Source organism: Maniola jurtina, chromosome 24 (assembly GCF_905333055.1).
Source record: "Maniola jurtina chromosome 24, ilManJurt1.1, whole genome shotgun sequence".
NCBI lineage: Eukaryota > Metazoa > Arthropoda > Insecta > Lepidoptera > Nymphalidae > Maniola > Maniola jurtina.
In genome coordinates, this window is record NC_060052.1 from 1949879 (window position 1) to 1970602 (window position 20724).

The window sequence follows — 20724 nt, forward strand, 5'->3', positions numbered from 1 at the left end:
CATTCTAGATTTCAGCCAAATCCGTGCAGAGGTTTTTGCATGAAGGAATAACAAACATACACACACACATACACACACAAACTTTTGCCTTTATTATATTAGTGTGAAAATACCACCCAGATGAAGTTGCGAGTAAGGGCTAATGCCTAGTAGGAACCTTACAACAAGTTAACAAAGAAAAATAATAAATCTTTAAAGAGATTTAGCGAAAGAAATATTAGCCGAAGCCGTACAAGCTCAAAGTCAGAGGGATTTTTTCACTCAGTGTACAGTGACCCGGTTTATTAACACGTATTCAGTAGCATTAACGACGGTATATAGTGTTTAAAACAGAGTTATAATAACAGTTCAAATTAAAAAAGAAAATTAAAAAAAAACTAACTTTTAAGGCGTATAATTTAATGAAAATTAATAGACAATGATTTAAAACTGACTTATAACAAAAGACGGAAAACGTTATGCGTATAATAAACCTTACGTTAATGTTTAAAATATACTAAATTTCACTAAATAGGTTTAATAACACGTATTCAGTAGCATAGACGATGGTATAAAGTGTATAAAACAAAGTTATAATAATAGTTCAAATTAAAAAAGAAAATTAAAAAAATTATCTTGTAAGAAGTGTAATTTAGTGAAAATTAATTAACAATGATTGAAAACGAACTTATGACGAAAGACGGAAAACATTGTTCGTATAATAAACCTTACATTAATGCTTAAAATATACTGAATTTCACTGAATAGGTTTAATAACACGTATTCAGTAGCATTAACGATGGTATAAAGTGTATAAAACAGAGTTATAATAATAGTTCAAATTAAAAAAGAAAATTAAAAAAATCATCTTGTAAGAAGTGTAATTTAGTGAAAATTAATTAACAATGATTGAAAACAGACTAATAACAAAAGACGGAAAACATTGTTCGCATAATAAACCTTACGTTAATGCTTAAAATGTACTAAATTTCGAATAGAATAGAATAGAATAGATTTTTATTCAAATAAACTTTTACAAGTGCTTTTGAATCGTCAAATAATTTACCACTGGTTCGGAATGCCGTTCCTACCGAGAAGAACCAGCAAGAAACTCGGCGGTTGCTCTTTTCAATTTACAATAATATTCTGAATAAAAAATTACATCTGAAATGCATACACATCGCTGACAAAAACCAGTTTTTTCGATGGCACGTAAAATGTGGAATCATTGTGAAATCTAGTGAAAATGTAAATCTCAAAATACTTAAAATCTTACAGGGAATTTCAATTCGTAAATGAAAATTAACTCTTAATAATATTATGATGAATCTTCCAAATCAAATTAAATACTTGGTGTAGCATCTTAGTACCTAAAATATCATAAAATCAAGCTAAAACCGAGTGCTTAAATAAGCTACATCGCTGGCTATAATCAGTTTTGGATTTTTCTAAACCAAGCCAACTAATCTCAATCATAAACAATAGTAATAATCAAGACCAAAATTTAAACGAAGATGTTTCAGATATTCAAAAAATGTCGACGAATAAAAATAAACTTCTTCATGATATCACTGATTCTATTTTCAATGTACCTTTTCGTATCATACTCGTTGGTACAAAAACTGATGAGCAAATCAACCAATCATAAGATCCAAGTACATAACACTGCGGTGACTTTGCCAAATGTTGTGATACATTTGGATTTGAAGGGATCTCCACCGAAACTTGGTTACCTTAAGAGACTACTGCCACAACTGCATGAGCTTGGAGTGACTGGCTTCTTAATAGAATATGAGGACATGTTTCCATATGAAGGTCCATTAGCCAATTTGAAAGCGAGAAACGCTTATAGGAAATCTGAGGTATGTTAGAGGTAAAGTTTGTAAGTTTGTTTGTAGGGGGTAATCTCTGGAACTAATGAAGCAATTTTGAAAATTCTTTCACCAGTAGAAAGCTACATTATTCCTGAGTGGCATAGGCTCTATTGTATATAAAAAATTAGAGATCCCTATGAAAATTGTAATAAGCTACCCGACCAATGCCGGGTTGCTAGTAATATATGCTTATATATTTTGACGACCATAGTTTAGATATTCGCTGAATTCAGGCGATGCGGCGCAATACTGTGGCGTATGGAAGTCATTTTTTTAAAGAATGTTAGCCACGCTAATCATGACTAATACTCCCCTTTCCCCTCCAGTTAAGCGTAAAGCTTGTGCCAGGAGTGGGTGCGACAGTAGTGCAACGGTTGGGTTTGAACCGCCAACCTCTCGGAATTCAGTCCGCTCCTCAACCGTTGAGCTATCGAGGCTCTTTACAAGACTTATGTTCAGCTGTGGGCATCTATCGGTTGATTGACATCGCCTGTATCCAGCGCTTACAATCACCATTGTCATTATCATCAACCCAACGTCGGCTCACTACTGAGCACGGGTCACAGAGTGAAAAGGGCTTAGCCATCGTCCACCACGTTGGTCAAGTCCGGATTGACATTATGAAGAACTCTCAGACACGCAGGTTACCTATGTTTTCTTCACCGTTAACCTTCAACCACCCTCCCTCTCCCCCTCCCTCTCCCCTTCCACCTCACGATGACCATAGCTTGGCAATCTATGGCCTAAACTCTTCTCGTTCCATGAAATTAAATAAAATTTCATTTCATTTCATTTCAGACCTATCCTCAGTAGTGAGCCGGAAATGGTTTGATCACAACAAGGATGTTTTTTTTTGCTTTTTCAGTTGCAGGATTTCCTAAAGATGGTTGTGAATTTGGGCTTCGACATAATCCCTCTAATCCAGACCTTTGGTCACATGGAACATGTATTGAAGCTAAAACAGTTCGAACATTTGAGGGAAGTGCCGCTTCATTCTAACGTGATCTGTCCGAGCAAATCTGAGAGTCAAATCCTAATCAAGAATATGCTAAAGCAGGTAATGGATATTTTAGTTTTCCAAAAATAAATTACATAAGTAAAAGCGTAAAGGCCTTTGCACATGTAAACAGTTTCAGGCACAGTCAACGCGCGTTTTACGAATATAAATAAAATTAGATTGTTTATTCAAATTGGGTACCATTGTACACTTAAAATTGTGGAGTTTTAAGTTAATAATATAATGGTGATAATTGATTGCGTAAACTAAAGCTACTAGGATTCCAAACGCGCCCAGAAAGCCTACAACAAACTCATACGTTTTGGAAACTGGATTGCGAATGTATCTTTAGTCACAGAATACTTAATAGTACTTTAGAGGTACACAAGGCTCACTTCGCAGACTTTTAAACAAGTGTAAATTAAAAATTTATAACACCCCCGACAAGTGAAGGTTACAGTAACTAGAAAAGAGCTGATAACTTTCAAACGGCTGAACCGATTTTCTTGGATTATAGCTAAGAACACTCTCAATCAAGCCACCTTTCAAACAAAAAAATCGGTTCATTGGTTTAGGAGCTACGATGCCACAGACAGATACACAGATACACACGTCAAACTTATAACACCTGTCTTTTTGGGTCTGGGGTTAGTAAATAAGTGACTCTTTTGTGACGCAATAAAGTGCAATTCTACTCGCACAACACTGCGGTCTAAAGTTTAATAAAGACCTCTCTTTCTAACGGGTAAACTCTTTACTTTTATATGTTGCTCTCTCCCTCTTATGATATCAAAGGGATGACTCGAGCAGCCCTTGTATGTTGTTCAATGATCTCGCGCACAGCTCACGTTTATTCATGTTTTGTTGTTTACTTTTCAGGTCATACAGTTCCATCGAAATATCTTCCAGTTAAATTATTTCCACATTGGTGCCGATGAAGTCTACCACATAAACAAATGCAAGCAATGTTTGCAACGTAACCAAACAAACGCGTAAGTGAATTATTTTATTCAAAACACGTTCCACACGAACCAGATTATTTCATTTATTGTGGTCTAGCAAATAAATAGACTTGCATACAAATATAAACAGACAGAAAGATAGATGGAAAAAGTACAAAATCCCCCAAGAACAATAAGAGACCTTGCTACGTTCTCTATCAACATAAATAAAATTTATGTTTTAAATTTTCAGAACTTTATTTTTGAACCACGTGAAATTTACAACGGACTTCATAAAGAAAATAAGTCCTCAAACTACAGTTTTAATGTGGGAGGACATGTTACGAACTATGTCGATGCCTGAATGGGGGATTGTAAAGAATTTGAGGGTAGAACCAGTTTATTGGAATTACCAGCCGAGGCTGAAAGTATCGCATGTAGCTTTGAACATGTATCATAAGAAATTCGATAATATATGGATAGCATCAGCATTCAAAGGTGCTGATGGTATGAATGCAACGGTACCAAATATCAAGAAGCGGTTTTCGAACCATTTGAGTTGGATGGAACTTATACAGAACTACAAATTCGGTGGTGAACAAGACATCTACAGTTTCAAAGGGATTATTTTGACAGGATGGTCGCGGTACTTCCATAATGCACCTCCTTGTGAGTTGTTACCCGTATCAATTCCAAGTTTATTTCTCAATCTATTACTGATTCAACATTTCAAACGTGGAAACGATTGGGTTGAATGCGACAATCTTAGTGATTTTTTCAACAAAAATTTGAATGATGATTTCACTGCTTTACTACGTTGTACTGATCCGATCGAAATTGATTATTTTGATGTCAATCAATGCTATTTTGATGGTATAGATTTGTACAAAACTCTTAATCACTGTGACAGGTTTGTATCTTATATATCAAAAACCGTTAAAGACATTCTGCAAAAAAGTACAGCTTTCTACAATAATGATATCGATACTGATGATCAACATATCAAGTGGAGTAAAAAGACTCTTAATGATTTAGTAGCTTTAGAGGATAAGATGGTTAAACAATTATCTCGGTACTATAATAAGCATTTTGTCGCTGAATATGTGAATCATAAATTGATGTCTTCACAACAGATGATGTATATGTTACTCGAGAATGAAAATTACATGAAATCAACAGCTAAACCTCCGTGGGTGATACGAGGGAAGAGATAAATTAACAAACCAATAGCATAGCAATAACATAGTCAAGTAATAATGGTTTTCTTAGCTAATTTGAATCAATAAAGAATGTTGATTAAAACACATGTGACAAAAAGATAGATAGATAGATAGATAGATAGAACACTTTATTGCACACAAAAACACATGCAAAGGAACACATCACAGAAAGAAGAAAACAGAAAAAACAATTGTGTGCAAAGGCGGCCTTATTGCTTGGAGCAATCTCTTCCAGGCAACCTTTAGAGTAAAAAGTTATAAGACTCACTCGCTCACGTATAATTATGTATTTATTTTTCTAAGAGCATTATATTGTATTTAAATTATTTATAATACAGTGCTTAGTATTAAAATGTTGAACGATAAAATAATTCTTTAATGTACCCTGTTAAATAAAATTAAACATTTAATGATTTAACTTTTTTAAATTTCCCATTACTCATAGGAACTCCTTGATTTTTCGCTACCAAAAGTAGCTTATTTTCTTTCTGGGGATGTAATCTGTCTTTGTATTTTTCATTAAAATCGGTTTTATGGGTCGGTCATAAATAGCTAGCAGACAGACAGATCGCATTTATATTATTAAATATGGATTATAATATACGGGTCGCCTTCGTTCGACACATCTCAACCAATATACTCTCAAATTAGTAGTTTGAGAGGTAAAAGGCAACAGACGAACGCACATCACACTTCACACTAATATTATAAAGGACAAAGTTTGTATGTGTGTGTGTGTGTTTGTGTGTGTGTATGTTTGTTACTCCTTCACGCAAAAACTACTGGACGGATTGGGCTGAAATTTAGAATGGAAATAGATTGTACCCTGGATTAACACATAGGCTACTTTTTATCCCGGAAAATCAAAGAGTTCCCACGGGAATTTTAAAAAACCTACATCCACGCGAACGAAGTCGCGGGTATCAGCTAGTATTTTATAAAACTCACATATTCGAGCGACTGGTATAATGTGGACCAGGCTTAAAACTGTCAAGATAATGCAAACAACGTGAAAGACAAAATGAAAATACGTAATCACATTCCGGGAGCGTACGTTTTCTCAATATTAATGGGATTTTCTCTCTTTGTGATTACAAAAAGCTCTTATCCTATTACTGGAATAATGTTCATGTTTTTATTGTTCATGTAGAATAGAATAAAGGGAATTTCTGTAACATGGTAACAAGACAATTTTATTGTAGAAAAGATAAAAATCTTGTTGTACCTAACTTTACGCCTTTGTATAAAGTCATAGCTGATACCTACGACCTTGTCTGCGTGGATTTAGGTTTCTTTAAATGCAGTGGAAATTCTATGATTTTCCGGGATAAAAGTAGCCTTTGTTACTCTCCAGGTCTTGAAATTGTATATACCCATGCGAAAAATCACGTCAATTTGTTTCCCCGTTGCAACTATTATTATTACAAGTAAAATTGTCAAAATTTAAAAAACCCCCGACACATTTTTATTACAATTTGGCTGGACACTAATTTGTATTGGTCGGATAGTAATAATCGGTCTAATAAGAAAACTAGAACCTCGTTGCAACTATTATTACAAGTAAAATTTTCAAAATTTAAAAAACCGCCCGACACATTTTCATTACAATTTGGCTGGACACTAATTTGTATTGGCCGGATAGTAATAACCGGTCTAATAAGAAAACTAGAGAAGAGCTTATAACTTTCAAACGGCTGAACCGATTTTTTTGGGTTATAGCTAAGAACACTCTCGATCAAGCCACCTTTCAAACAAAAAACTAAATTAAAATCGGTTCATTCGTTTAGGAGCTACGATGCCACAGACAGATACAAAAATACACACGTCAAACTTATAACACCCCTCTTTTTGGGTCGGGGGTTAACAATATAGGCAGTGATTTGCCAACCCTACCTAATCGGAACTTATTGACACCTAAGGCAGCTAGGATGACAAAATGTGGTGGACGTGTTTTCCCTTTCTTAGTTTGTACGCGTTATAAACTGTTTTGACTCAAACCCACGCCTGTTGTGGCTGTCACTGACATATAGGTAGTGCCTAATCATCGATCAAGGCCTTGGATGAATTAGTGGTTAATTCATCCAATATCAAGGCCTATAATTATAATTAACTTACACCGTCGAAAATCAATTAAGTCATTATGTAACTGGGTAATTTCGCTCAACAGAGTCGTAATTTGTAAAAAAACAGGGCTCTCACCAACCGGTCACAATATGCTAACCGAAAACTAAACAGCAATCTTGACAGCAATTAGGTATTTCTGGTTTGAATTCAATGGTCAAAACTGGTTTGGAAAATTAATCCGTTTTTGAGTCCTTAATTCAAAGCACTAAAAGTTTAGCTTGCGTAGCCATGCTACTGATACAGAAATCATATAAATAATAAATTGATATTTAAATATAGCCTTTATTTACTGAAATGATTCTAGTCACATAATATTTTTTAATAAATAAAAACATAATCCTTTTAATAATTATAATAAGTGCTAATTTAGATAGGCATAAGTACATTTCAACCGCGAGTCCCTACGGAACCCTCCGTGCGCGAGTCTGACTCGCACTTAGCCGGTTTTTGTCAAAGAAATCATTCTCAGTAAAATGAAATCGAATGCTCTTGCAGACAATAAAGGAAGGAAAATGTATTGTTGCATTTTATCAGCGCTCAGAAATAAATGATCACATTTTGACAACAAAAGCTTCATTTTAATTTCATGAAAGTGCTGTGGGGCACAATTTCCCCGTAATGTCTGAGTGTAATCAATCAATGTACAAGTGTAAATTAAAAATTTACAACACCCCCGACAAGTGAAGGTTACTGTAACTAGAAAAGAGCTGATAACTTTCAAACGGCTGAACCGATTTTCTTGGATTATAGCTAAGAACACTCTCGATCAAGCCCCATCTTTCAAAAAAAAACTAAATGAAATCGGTTCCTTAGTTTAGGAGCTACGATTCCACAGACAGATATATAGATACACAGATACACAGATACACACGTTAAACTTATAACACCCTTCTTTTTGGTTCGGGGGTTAATAATATTGTGCTGCGAATAAAAAATAAATCAATAAATCAATAAAAAGAGCTGTTCAAGCACAAATGAAATCAACAAGTGTAAATTAAAAATTTATAACACCCCCGACTTGGACTATTCCGCGCCTACGAACCAAAGTATCCGAGTATCCGAGTTTTCCAAAACATCATTTTTAAATAAATAATTATTTATCTAGGCAACGTCCATCTTGACAGCTTGACATTTGTCAATTGACATAATATTATGAACCTCGGTTATCGGGGGTTAAAAACTTATAACACCCCTCTTTTTGGGTCGGGGGTTAAAAAGTGTATATTTTCTTATTTTTTTAGGGTTCCGTACCCGAAGGATACCAACAGGACCCTATTACTAAACCGTCCGTCCGTCTGTCTGTCAGCGGACTGTATCTCATGAACAGTAAGAGGTAGAGAGTTGAAATTTTCACTGAGTGTATTTTTTGCCGCTAAATGAATTATTGTTGTATTTTACCAGCGCTCTAAAGTAAATGATCACATTTTAACAACAATAGCTTCATTTTAATTTCATGAAAGTACTGTGGGGCACAATTTCCCCGTAATGTCTGAGTGTAATCAATCAATGTATCTGTACTGCGAATGAAAAGAGCTGTTCAAGTACAAATAAATCAAAAGTGTATATTTACTTACTTTTTAGGGCTCCGTACCTCAAAAGACAAAACGGAACCCTTATAGGGTCACTTTGCTGTCTGTCTGTCTGCCCGTCCGTCCGTCCGTCCGTCGTGTCTGTCAAGAAACCTATAGGATACTTCCGTTGACCTAGAATCATGAAATTTGGCAGGTAGGTAGGTCTTATAGCACAAGTACACGAATAAATCTGAAAACCGCGAATTTGTGGTTACATCATTAAAAAAAATTAAAATGTGTTTCAATTTTCAAAGTGAGATAACTATACCAAGTGGGGTATCATATGAAAGGGCTTTACTTTTACATTCTAAAACAGATTTTTACTTATTTTTATGTATAATAGTTTTTGATTTATCGTGCAAAATGTCGAAAAAAATACCTGAGTACGGAACCCTCGGTGCGCGAGTCCGACTCGCACTTGGCTGGTTTTTTAGGGTTCCATACCCGAACACCCGGCACCCGCCAACGGGACCCCCTATTACAAAGCCTATGCTGTTACGCTCCTATTACGGTTTACAAGATACAGCCCGCTGACAGACTGACGGACAGACGGACTTAAAAATAGGGTTCCGTTGGCATTTTTAGGGTACGGAACTCTAAAAAGAGCCGTTCAAATCCAGGTAAAATGTATTTCCTTTAATTAGGCTGCTTACACACATGGCTTTTTAAAACCTTGCAGCGTTTTAAACATCGACATACAGCAGACAAAACCGGTCAAGTGCGAATTGCACTCGCAGACGGAGGGTTCCGTATTATCGTACAAGATATATTATCACTTTTATGTGCAACACTGTAAGTTAATTACAGACAGTGATTTAAAAAACTAATTATTTTCGAGAACACATTTTAATTCACGGTTTTCGTATTTCTTCTTTTACCAAAAAACCAACAGACATACACTTTCACATTTATTTAATAGATAATGTTTAAGGTTTTTTTAAAAATCCAATGGGAACTCTTTAATTTCCCAGAATCTGGATACAAACATTCATACATACATAGATACTAATATAAGTGTGTCTGTCTGTCTGTCTGTCTGCTACGTTTTCACGGCTCAACCGCTGAACCGATTTTAATGAAATTTGGTACAGACTTGGGATACATCCCGAGGAAAGACATAGGCTAGTTTTTATCCCGGAAAATTCAACAGCCCCAGATTTTAAAAAACCGAAATCCACGCGGGCGAAGCCGCGGGCATCCTCTAGTAGACCGCTAAAACCACAACCCTTTCTTTTGGCATTGTCGTAGTCGGGGTAAAAACGGAAGTGTCAAAGCGGCCTTACCTGAAATCTGACCCAGACAGTGTCGCTGCAGCCCCGACAGGATTGCAGGGGCATAATTAAATTGTTCAAAGCTTTTGAGGCGAGCGGCATACGTCACTCCCATTAGCTTTAACGTGTTGCCTGGGGCGTACATAACGGCATTTTTATGTAAAATATAGGCAGCGTTCTGTGTGTACAGTCAGCAACAAAGCTAGGCTAGCTAGCTTTGCATCCGCCCATAGTCGCTTGTACTGGCGGGTGCAAAAGGTTTGTTGCTGACTGTACTACCACAGTGTAAAAACATCAGTGAGACGAAGTCTCTGATTTTATGCGTGCATACATAAGCCAATGACTAATTCACTACTTAAAAAATTAATTAGTGCTTACTTAGTGCTTCCTTCAATGAATCATTCTGTCCTAATTTACTGTTCAATCCCACCTCAATCATTCTTTTTTTAAGCATGATTATCTTCAAGCGCAAGCCCATTTTTTTTATTCAGGTACAGAAGACGTTCGCCATCTACTCGGGAAATCGTGTGTTTTTGTTTATTAGTTAGTCCCGGATTGCAATCTCACCTGATGTTAAGTGATGATGCAGTCTAAGATGGAAGCGGGCTCACCTGGAGGTGGTATGGTAGTTTTTAAATCCATACCCCTTTGGTTTCAACACGGAATCCTTTTGGAACGCTAACTCGCTTGGCGGCACGGGCATAAACTAGATCAAAATAAAATTCAAGAATAAAACGTAAAAATCTTTATTTACACACACGGCAACAAACATCAATATAAAATATATAATTATAAAACTTTATATAATAAATAATAAACTTTATCACATACGTTATAACTTATTCCTACTAATCACACGATACCTATAACAACCGATTATTCAACTGCTTTACCTAGTCTTGGTGTCTTCTTCCACTATTTCTTTACTTCTACTCTCTTCTGCTTCAGGCTTAGGTTTATGGACAGCGGGAACTTCAATAGGAGGAGGAGTCATTGGAACCAAACTACCATCTTCTTCTGCTACCTTCAGACCAATAGTAGCCCCAAGCTTCGCACTGGCTTGCTTAAAAGTATCTGATAATTTCACTTGAACAACATTAATGCACATTGATGTAAGTGCAAGACCAAATACTAGATACAAAATCGATGCCATCATGAACATTGGATGATCAGGGACCATGTCTCCCAAACCAATGGTCGACATTGATATGAAGACGAAGTAGAAGGACTCAAAGAAGTTCCAAGACTCCCAAAAATTGTAGCCTACAGCACCAATGATTATGTAAAATACTAGAATGATTATAGCGACAGATATTGGTAGATTGAATTCGTCATCTATTTCGAAAACTGATGGGGCAGGGGTTTCTGGTTCAGTTTCGTTTTCGAAGTCTCTAGGTAGAGTGCTGGGTTTTGGTGGTAAAGGTGGAGGCACATCACTGGACTTCCTCTCCAGCGGCGGAGGTTTATCGCCATCAGGCATCGGTCTTCCTTCTATATCTTCCTCCGTAAATATCTGTGAAGGCCGGCGCACGACGTCGTAGAATGTGTTCAGACCCTTCATTACTTCCTGAAATATAAATTATTCCACATAACTTATCTTAACAAAGAAAACTTCTGTCTACAAAAAGTATAAGGGCTACTGCACACACGATTCTTTTAGCATCTGCAATCGGTAATTTGATCGCTTTTGAAGCTAGAACATGCAAATTATATTTAACTCCACCTGTTTTATTAATCTTGGCCTTAATTTTGGCGTACAGATTTAGAAACAACTGCCATATCCCTTTCAGATTAGCAGCTGGGATTGCATTGAAAAACTAATTTTACATCTAAAAGTAAGAGAAACATTCAACCTTTTCATAGTGTCAGAGTATTTGTAAGTAAAAATGACCTAAATAGCACCATTTCTATGAACGCACGAATAAATTATTATTATAAATCAATTCTTACTGGCAAATACGCAGTTCATATGCAATCATACGTCGCAAAATCGTTAGTCGCTGATTTTAAAAGTATCGTGTGTGCTTTAGCCCTAAAAAAGAACCGGTCATATTGTGTGAGGTAGACTTGCACACGAAGGGTCCAGTCCCATCGTACAATAAATAACACATTTTTAGGGTTCCGTAGCCAAATGGCAAAAACGGAACCCTTATAGATTCGTCATGTCTGTCTGTCTGCCTGTCTGTCCGTCCGTATGTCACAGTCACTTTTTTGTGATGTAACCACACGTACACCGTTTTCGGATTTTTCCCTTTACTTGGGTTATAAGACAACGCTACCTGCCCCAAGTCAACAGGAAGTAACCTGAAGGTTTTGATTCCCTTGAGGGGTCTTGACAGACAGACAGACACCAAAGTGATCCTATAAGGGTTCCCTTTATCTTTGGAGATACGGAACTCTAAAAATACTAAAGTGTACAGGAACATATGGCTCGGAGCGGAACCATTACTCATTCCTGAGTAAAAGGGCACGAGGCGCTTTGTTTCGTTCCTAAAAGGAGTAATTTGAAACATTTCCTGGGAACAAGATCAGGAGAATTTTCTTTATATATCATGTTTTTTTTTATCATGTTGGAAATATTCTTCTAAAGAATAGAAATTTTTTCCTTGCAGCCATTTTTTCAACTTTTGCGTAAATTGTTTTATTGGAAGTGATTTTATGTTTGATGGCAATTTATTAAAGATTTATATTATATATATTAAGATTTATATTATAGAATTATATTATGTTGAATAATGTTATGAATATAACCAATATTAAAACTTAAAACACTTTTCTAGTAGATTCCTTGAAGACCTTTCTATGAAGTTATTACAGCTAATTAAGTTTAAAGCCTAGATAGGTTTAAAACATACATACTTTTAAAATGTTTACTAACAAGTAGAAAATATGTATACATCGTATGGCTTAAATAGTACCTATAAAGAATTGCTAATTTCATCTGTGGCCTACCGTCTTGCACTTTTAATGTTTGAAAACTAAACTTATCACTTTTATCTTTATAAATGGGTTTAAAAACTTGAAGTTTTGCAAGTAGGTTACTTCCATAACGTAGACCCCATTAAAAAGGATTTTTGGAAAGTCCATTAATAGGCTCAAAATCGAACACCGCTTCTGACCTTTTAAAATCAGCTATTAATTATGGCAAAAAAGATCTGATAAAAGCCCGTACCAATCTATGTTAGCTCTTTTAAGTTTGGAAAAATAATTAATTATTATTAATTAATTAATTAATATTTATTATTAAGAATTAATTCTTCAAAGTTATCCTCCCAACCGAATTTCAGCCATGGCGGCCAATCTCCATAGAGATTAGCCAACTGCGCGGGAGATTTTATTGTGCACAAGTATGTGCGCAAACATAGCTGCAGTTTCTATTCCCTCAGTCTCATAGCCCGATGAGACGGAAATTCGACACGACCAGAGAGAAATCAGGCGCAGAGCCAACGGCTTCACCGGTCAACACAACACCAACTTCCTAATTTCGGGCTTGTACTGAGAATTACTTAACAGAAAACCCAATACTGAACTTTTTTGGCTCGACCTGGGAATTGAACCTGGGACCTCATCTGCAGTTGAACGTGCTAACTACTGATTAGACCAACGAGACAGTCTTGCTAAACTAATTAATAAGATATTGAATACCTGCATAGGTGCTGTTCTTCTGACTCGTTTGCAACTTCGTGTATAGTAGAACCGACGAATGAACGCCCAGAAGAACTTAATGATCCTAGTGAACAGCTTGCCGAAGTCAGCCAGCACGATCAAGAACAGTGGTATGCCGACAATAGCGTAAGCTATAGTGGCCACCCGACCGTAGGTTGTTTTAGGAGCTATATGACCGTAACCTGAAATTTAGAAGATATAGCATAAATTAATCAATATAGGTAAGCACACTTAATCAATGATGCTATATCTATCTATAAAGTACGCCATCTCTTAACTAAACTAATCAACAGTTCTAAAACTAGTGATATTTCTTTTCTACTGAAAACATTATAAAAGGCATGACAATAATTTAGATGTGTCAATTTGGCTCAATGAAGAGATTGTGTAAAATAGGATTAGGACTAACGAATTTCTTAAAAGAAAATAGATACTAGGAGAATTAGTATTGGAGGAACATACAAAACAACTTATTTTACAAGTTGACTGGATAAGTTAGAAATTTTGGTTTATGGATATTTAATTATGGGAATCAAACTGTGAAGTTTATAGTGGAAATGAAAGACAATCCTTAAATATTCGAGAAGTAATTTAATAGAATATTATTTCGGTTAAGTTGGTACATAAATAGGTACAAAAAATATAATGGCAAATGTAGAGTGAGTATTCACATTGAGTAAATAAAAAGATGAAATGGGTTGAAATGGATCAGACATTAATTTATTACACAAGCAGCACAAATGATAGTCTCATTATCATTGATAATACAAAATATACTACCATTATGCACACAATTTACAAAATAAGAATATCTGCAACTTTTTGTACAACATGAGATTTTTCGGATCAAGTTTTTGTTCTTATCATAACAAAAATATCTTACCAATAGTCGTCACCAATGTCATGCAATAGACAAATGAGTTCATGAAATTCCAAGATCTCTGCCCACTATAAGATGTTACACCAGCCTCATGAGCTGTATGCAATTGATTCTCGAATTCATACAGTTTGTTTCTTGCTAGAGACTTCCAATCTTCCTCTCTAAGGTAATGGCTCCCACGCCAAAGACTTTCAATAAAATCTCTTTTCACATTTCTTGTACTACACTTATAAGCATTTTCAAAAGATCCTTCTAAAGCCTTGAACATCATTCCACCTAGACCACACATTATAATCATCAGAAATAGATCACAAAAACATCTGTTCCTAAGACATGTTATCTTATCGTATTCTGTTTTATATTCTTGCTTAAATTCTTGCCAGTTTGCGATCAGTTTCCATCGCGATCGTGTTGCACTTTTGGCTTTAATGTCCTTTTCTTTTTCTGGCTTTTTATCTGCACTTTCTTTATCAACTCTCTTCGATAAACTTTTACCTGCATTTGATCGTTTTCTAAGCACAGATTTTGGTTCTGATTCTGGTTTTTGGTCGAATTCCTCAGTCGAAATTTTGTCACTCTCATTTCTGCTTTCCCTTTTTCTTAATTGATTGAGTTTACGAGTTAATTCAGCTGATCGTTCAAGTAAATCGAATTCGTATTCATTTTCACTCGGTGAAGTAGAATAACAGCTAGATGTGTACTCGGATTGGCTTGCCTCAACATATCCTGAACTATGTCTGCTATGCCTTTCATGCTCTAGATTAATTTTGGACTTAGCCAGACCAGATAAAATTTCTTTATCACTAATAATTTGTATAGTTTTCGGACAAGATATACCTCTTGTGTGTCGCAAATTAACTGGAGTTTTATTGGGAGTTTGTAAAGTTCTACTGTGTTGTTTATATTCAGTTGGCAGTCGAGGATCATCTTTAGGTATCGACAAACTCCGAGCTCTAGCTTTTTGCAATAACTCTATTATTTCCCGACTAGTTTCGCTCATTCCTGTTCCTGTTTTATCAAGCCCTCTTGTATCTTCAATTCTTTGAGCAGAATGAGATCTCGGGGATCTATTTTTCTTAAACCGTCGCGGTGTTGGTACAATCTTGCGCCTAGTTCCACCAGAATTAGCATCTTGTTGAGTCATTTGATCTTCACTCATTTCACTTTCGCTAGTTTTACTCTGGAAATATTATTATGAATAACTTTAATTAGTGTATCTTCGTTATGTGTTAAATGTTTCTAATTACATATTTTGTGTTTGTTAACATTTTATGGAGCCAATTGGAAATACAATCCTATTATTAAAAGAATTATTATGATTACAAACAACTTTAAATAGAAACTGACCACGAATCTTGATGATGATTTGCTTCTTGCTGGTTTTACCGGTGGCACTTTAGTTTGTGTTTCAGTTGTTGATTTAGGGACCCCTTGTTTTACGACGACTGGTTTAGTGTCAGATTTTCTGCTCGGAGTTCTTACAACTCTTTCTCTTACTTCTACGACCGGTTTTTGATCTTGTGTTAGTTTTTTACTTGGAGTTCGTTCAACTTGTATTACTTTAGTTACAAGCTCTCCAGGTGCAGGCGTAGGTTCTGATTTGTTTACTTTCTTTACCTCTTTCTCTGTGATGACGGGTTCCTCTTTCTTAACAGGTTTAATTGTTTTCGGTTTATCACTTGTCTCTTTATTTATTTCATCGGGATAGACCATTTCATCTAACTTCTTTGCAGGTGCTGGTAAAGTTTGTGGAGACTCTTTTTTTGTAGGCGATACTGGAGGAGATAACGAAGTTTTAGTTTCCTGTTTTTCTTGAGGTTCCATTGTTATGGAATTTCTTCGATTCGGGCCATCATCTTTAGAACTTATTGAATAATTCGTACTTAACAACTTATTTTCGGGATCAATAAAACTCCCTTTTCGTTGCAAATTACATAAGTCTTCTTTATCAGGTAATGCAAAAGGTGAAATACTTCTTCGCCTTCGTTCGTTGGCTGCTTGTGCTCTAGCCTCTAAAATTTCCTCTGTATCTAAATCATATACAGGGTCTTTGGCATTAGCCTGTTCTTGAACTAAACGTTTCATTTCTTCATATGTGTTGTCGGCTTCAATTTCCCTTGAGGTTCGTTGTGGTTCATTTTCTTCATCATCAGATGTGGTGTCTTCATGTGGAATATTAGCTCTACCTGGTTCAGGAGTTTTTTCACGTTGTCTTGGGTTCTGGCTTCGGTTTTTTGATAAATTTCGCCTCTTTCTGATAGACATCTGATGTTGATATGAATCGTTCTCCATATCGTCAGGTTTATTTTTGATCGGTGGAAGTGTTGCTCCGGATTCTCTTCGTTCGGGAACTTTTATTGATACAACAAAATCAGAATCACTTTCTTCGTCACTCATCCTGGAAATATAAAAAGCACTTCTTTTATAGACTGTTCAATTATAATCAGAACTTCACAGTACGACGAGGCAAACTGAATAGATAATAGTCCACATCATAGTATTACAACTGCATATTTGGCAATATGATGAGTATCACTTGCCAATAAAATTTGGTGTTGACATATAAGGCTGGGAACAAATTCAATACAATGGATAAATGCACTCACCATCAAAAAACTGATCCTTAATCCCATTCGGGTCACAATCTATTAAAAGAATCTATTTTCGGGATTTCGTCGCCCAAAACGTAAACAAACATTGCAAATTGAGACCCGATTGTAGCTTGTGGACAAAATGTGTTCTGTTTTAACACTTTATAGGAACTTTTAAGGATATTAACTGAATATTTGAGTATTGTTACGTATGAAAGTGAATTTTCTGTATAAACGTTTAGAATGTGTGGAGACTGAGCCGAAGTGCGCCAAGACGCTATGGCACGGTTCCAAAAATAAAACAACTACAGCTACGTTTAGTACGTTTGCGTGGTTAAAAATATGAACTACAAAACCAGTTCATGTTGACCTACGCTAAGAAAGCTAATTGTTCGATTTCATCTCATTACAGAGGTCTTCAATATTCCTTTTATTGTGTAGATTACTTACATTTGGATTTATTTAAATACAGAGTTATGATATCTATCTGTTTAGGTATTTTAATTTCAGGGAAAGAATAAACTAGCTGAACGGGTAGCCATAGGATGAATATCTATAGTATAATAATTAATCGATAGATCCTGCATGCTAACCAATATCAGGAGTCAGGATAGAGGAGATAAAACCAAAGATTCAATGAAGTATATAATAAGTATTATATTTGGTAGGGTCTGCAATTTTAATTCACAATCGGCAGACCCCTAGTTCTCGAGATCTAGGTAGCCAGTATCCCTAGAATATTCAGGAGGAACCTGGATTTCACTTCTGAAACGAATTCTATTATGTATATTATGGAGTATGGAGTTCGTCCTATGACATTAATACATTCAATAGAAATGCAGACAGTATTCTTGGCACCATTCCACGCGATCATGATTTGTGTAGTAATCATATAAGACTAGCTTTAAGTTTTATTGTAATATTTACAATTTAAAAAAAATTTAAAAAATTCAATAGAAACAATCAAAATCCATTACAATTTTTTAATCATAACCTAAGTATAGGAAGGTGAAGCTAAATAAAACTGTTTCAAAATAATACATTGTACGCTACAAAATATTAATGTCTTTATCGTTATTTTCTAAAGGTGATGTTTCGTATGTGAAGTAAAAAGTTTATCCAAGCGGATTACATATAAACTTTAGGTACTTATAGATATATTATAGTAATGTTGAAAACAAAATGAAAATCCTACAATTCTTCAAAGAAAAGGCTTCTAAACGAAGGCTTTTCTTTGTACCTATATGCCCTTAAACCTTAGAGGGCATTAAAGGACTGGACAAACACAACGCGGTTCCTGTAATGTGTATTTGCAAATATCTTCTGACCAAATTTCACTGCTCAGCCACCGCGGTCAATCTCAACGAAGATTAATCATTCACGGAGGAAATATTATAGTGCATAAGTCTACAGAACACCTACACAGGTGTACTGTCTATTCCCTCACTCTTTTATTCCAATGGGGTAGCAATTCGACACCAACGAAGACAAATCAGGCGTAAGAACCGTCGTCGTCGCACTCTACAGTCTAATGTCCTTCACACAGTTCCAAGTAAGGCTGACTTTCTTCTAGCGCTGATTCTCAGTTCTGTCAGGTGAAGTATTCCTGAACAACGCTCACCTATCAGCCCTGAAGAGCTAAAGCGCTAAGCTATGCGTGGCCGTATGCGCTTTATGCATTAATAGTTCATTGGGAGGCTGAAGGCGAGGCAATAGGGGAGGCATATGCATCGAAAAATCGATAGACCATGGGGTCTCAATTAGAGGGCTAAAATGGTGACCTCCCATTGGAAAGCATAGCGTTGACAGACCTCTCCACTAGATGGACAGACACCAAGTAAGATTCAGATTGTGCAAGACCGTGGAATGTGTAAAGTCCCTACAAAAGATCTAGGTTTAGCAGTGGATGTCTATCGGATGACGATGATGATGATAATGATAAAGGCTTCGTCAATAACAATGGTGGGTCAGCGCTTACTACTGCGCTGATTGTAAAGCGCCAGCGATCAGCGTAAGAAAACCAGTCTAAGTCAATCGTTCCTACATGAGTACTCACGCGATCAATGCAACATCCTACCTGATACCACCGCGCTTTTTATCTGTCCAGGCCTTTAAACCTACATAGAGCTTTAAAGGATTGTGTCTTGCACCTGTGTGAGTTAAAACAAAGAAATAAAGTTACTCCATTTTCTTTGAGAGCTTTGTGCGAGTGCAATAGAAAAAACTAACGATTGAACATTCTAGTGCTTACTAAAATAAAATAAACACTTTCATCCAACGCCTGCTAGTATTATGAATGCAAATTATCGTTTAAATGCGAGCATTTAACATTGCTCTTCATATAATGCCAGGCGCTTTGAAATTTTTAAATCCTTTTTTAAAAGGATGAACGGAATCCAAAAGAAAATATTGTATCTTTTAAACCCACCATTGACGTATGCACCTACCTGTTTTAGTTTTCTCTCAAACATATTTTTGTATGAATCGCATTTTCAAATTTTTGCTACTCACATTACTTCAGGCGTACCTGCTTATAAAAAAAAAATAAGCTCCCGTTTCTCCAAAAGCTTTAAATAACAATGGGCCGTTCAAAAACATTTTAGGCCATGTATGCATTAGTTAGCACGTAACTCTTTTTTAAACATGCCTTTTCTGTATGTATCTGTGTGTTCAAAGCCTTTGGAATACCTACTAAGGCTTTGAAGTTTTTTGGAACAATCGAAAAATATCAAAATATCTTTGCCGGCTCATTATTGAGCACGGATTTCCTCTCAGAATGAGAAGGGTTTAGACTTGGCCATAGTAGAGAACTTTCAAAAATGCATGTTTGGATATAATTCCGAAAATTTAGAGTTGCGTGCCTGTGTTCGAACTTCGGACCCCCAAATAGGAGGTCGACGTCTTAGCACTAGGCTATCTCTGCTTTTGAAACAAGGCAAGAGTGAATAGGCATTTTCTAGGCAAGCGCGCTCCATCTTAATCATAATAATCATTGCTCTGTTTTTCAGGAATGACTCCGTCCAGCGCAAGCCTATTTCTCATAATGAAAAACAGAAACTGAATATTTTTTATATTCACAGCGAGTAGAAAGTATCCGATAACTGAACAAGAGTCGAATTTAAAATTTCCACCTTATTGAGGGCAAAAATAACACCCGGGGCGACATTTCTAAATTAAATATAACCCAGACAGGGGACAAAGTCAATCTTTTGTTTGTTTTGAATTACGTGACTCCAGGCTAAATAATAATACTGGCTTCCCACGGTGCATGATCCTGCGGATTATCGCGCACTGCCAACGACCACGGACACGCACCGAGCGGACGACGATGATGACGAGTCTGCACTACCCCTAGATATGGGTAATATTGCTTTTGCTGAACATCATATGGAATTTTTTTCCCTCTTTTTTTTTGAAAAAGAATATTAGCCATGTTAAATGAATAATATCCCCCTTTCCTCTCCAACTAAGCGTCAGGCTTGTGCTAGGAGTAGGTACGACAATAGTGCAACGGGCGGAGTTTGAACCGTTGACCTTTCGGTTTTCAGTCCACTCCTTTACCGGTTAAGCTATTGAGGCCCTAGAATATGGAAATTATATACTTATCGAT

The 20724-nt window shown here is 36.1% G+C and overlaps 2 protein-coding genes across 12 annotated transcripts in view; one reads left to right on the forward strand and one right to left on the reverse strand.

The window, feature by feature from the left end:
• The first annotated feature begins 269 nt into the window (after positions 1–269).
• On the forward strand, positions 270–5379 carry LOC123877641 (hexosaminidase D-like). 10 transcript variants are annotated; one of them, XM_045924482.1, is made up of 5 exons: positions 270–322; positions 1503–1841; positions 2719–2910; positions 3730–3842; positions 4045–5379. In XM_045924482.1, exons 2-5 carry the CDS (start codon positions 1542–1544, stop codon positions 5003–5005), a joined length of 1566 nt encoding a protein of 521 aa, XP_045780438.1. In that variant the 5' UTR covers positions 270–322; positions 1503–1541; the 3' UTR covers positions 5006–5379. The 10 variants fall into 10 exon arrangements, with proteins under 10 accessions (XP_045780438.1, XP_045780429.1, XP_045780436.1 ...); XM_045924473.1 differs by having other exon boundaries at positions 277–313; positions 1258–1841; XM_045924480.1 differs by having other exon boundaries at positions 280–313.
• A 5335-nt stretch (positions 5380–10714) lies between these two features.
• LOC123877630 overlaps positions 10715–20724 on the reverse strand; it is a 32833-nt gene continuing 22823 nt past the window's right edge. The window contains exons 1-5 of one of the 2 annotated variants that reach the window (XM_045924454.1): positions 17130–17394; positions 15871–16921; positions 14527–15703; positions 13623–13825; positions 10718–11544 (exon numbers count right to left, since the gene is read on the reverse strand). In XM_045924454.1, the coding sequence (XP_045780410.1) occupies positions 10867–11544; positions 13623–13825; positions 14527–15703; positions 15871–16920 (3108 nt within the window). In that variant the 5' untranslated portion in view covers position 16921; positions 17130–17394 and the 3' untranslated portion in view covers positions 10718–10866. Of the gene's footprint in view, positions 11545–13622; positions 13826–14526; positions 15704–15870; positions 16943–17129; positions 17395–20724 lie in introns of those variants that run through there. The other variant, XM_045924455.1, reaches the window with a different exon arrangement.

Excerpts from the sequence above, each read along its gene's own strand:
- LOC123877641 (XM_045924472.1), top strand. Across the intron at positions 2,911-3,729 it reads TCAAGAATATGCTAAAGCAG|GTCATACAGTTCCATCGAAA; the intron begins GTAATGGATATT and ends TTTACTTTTCAG. Across the intron at positions 3,843-4,044 it reads CAACGTAACCAAACAAACGC|AACTTTATTTTTGAACCACG; the intron begins GTAAGTGAATTA and ends TTAAATTTTCAG.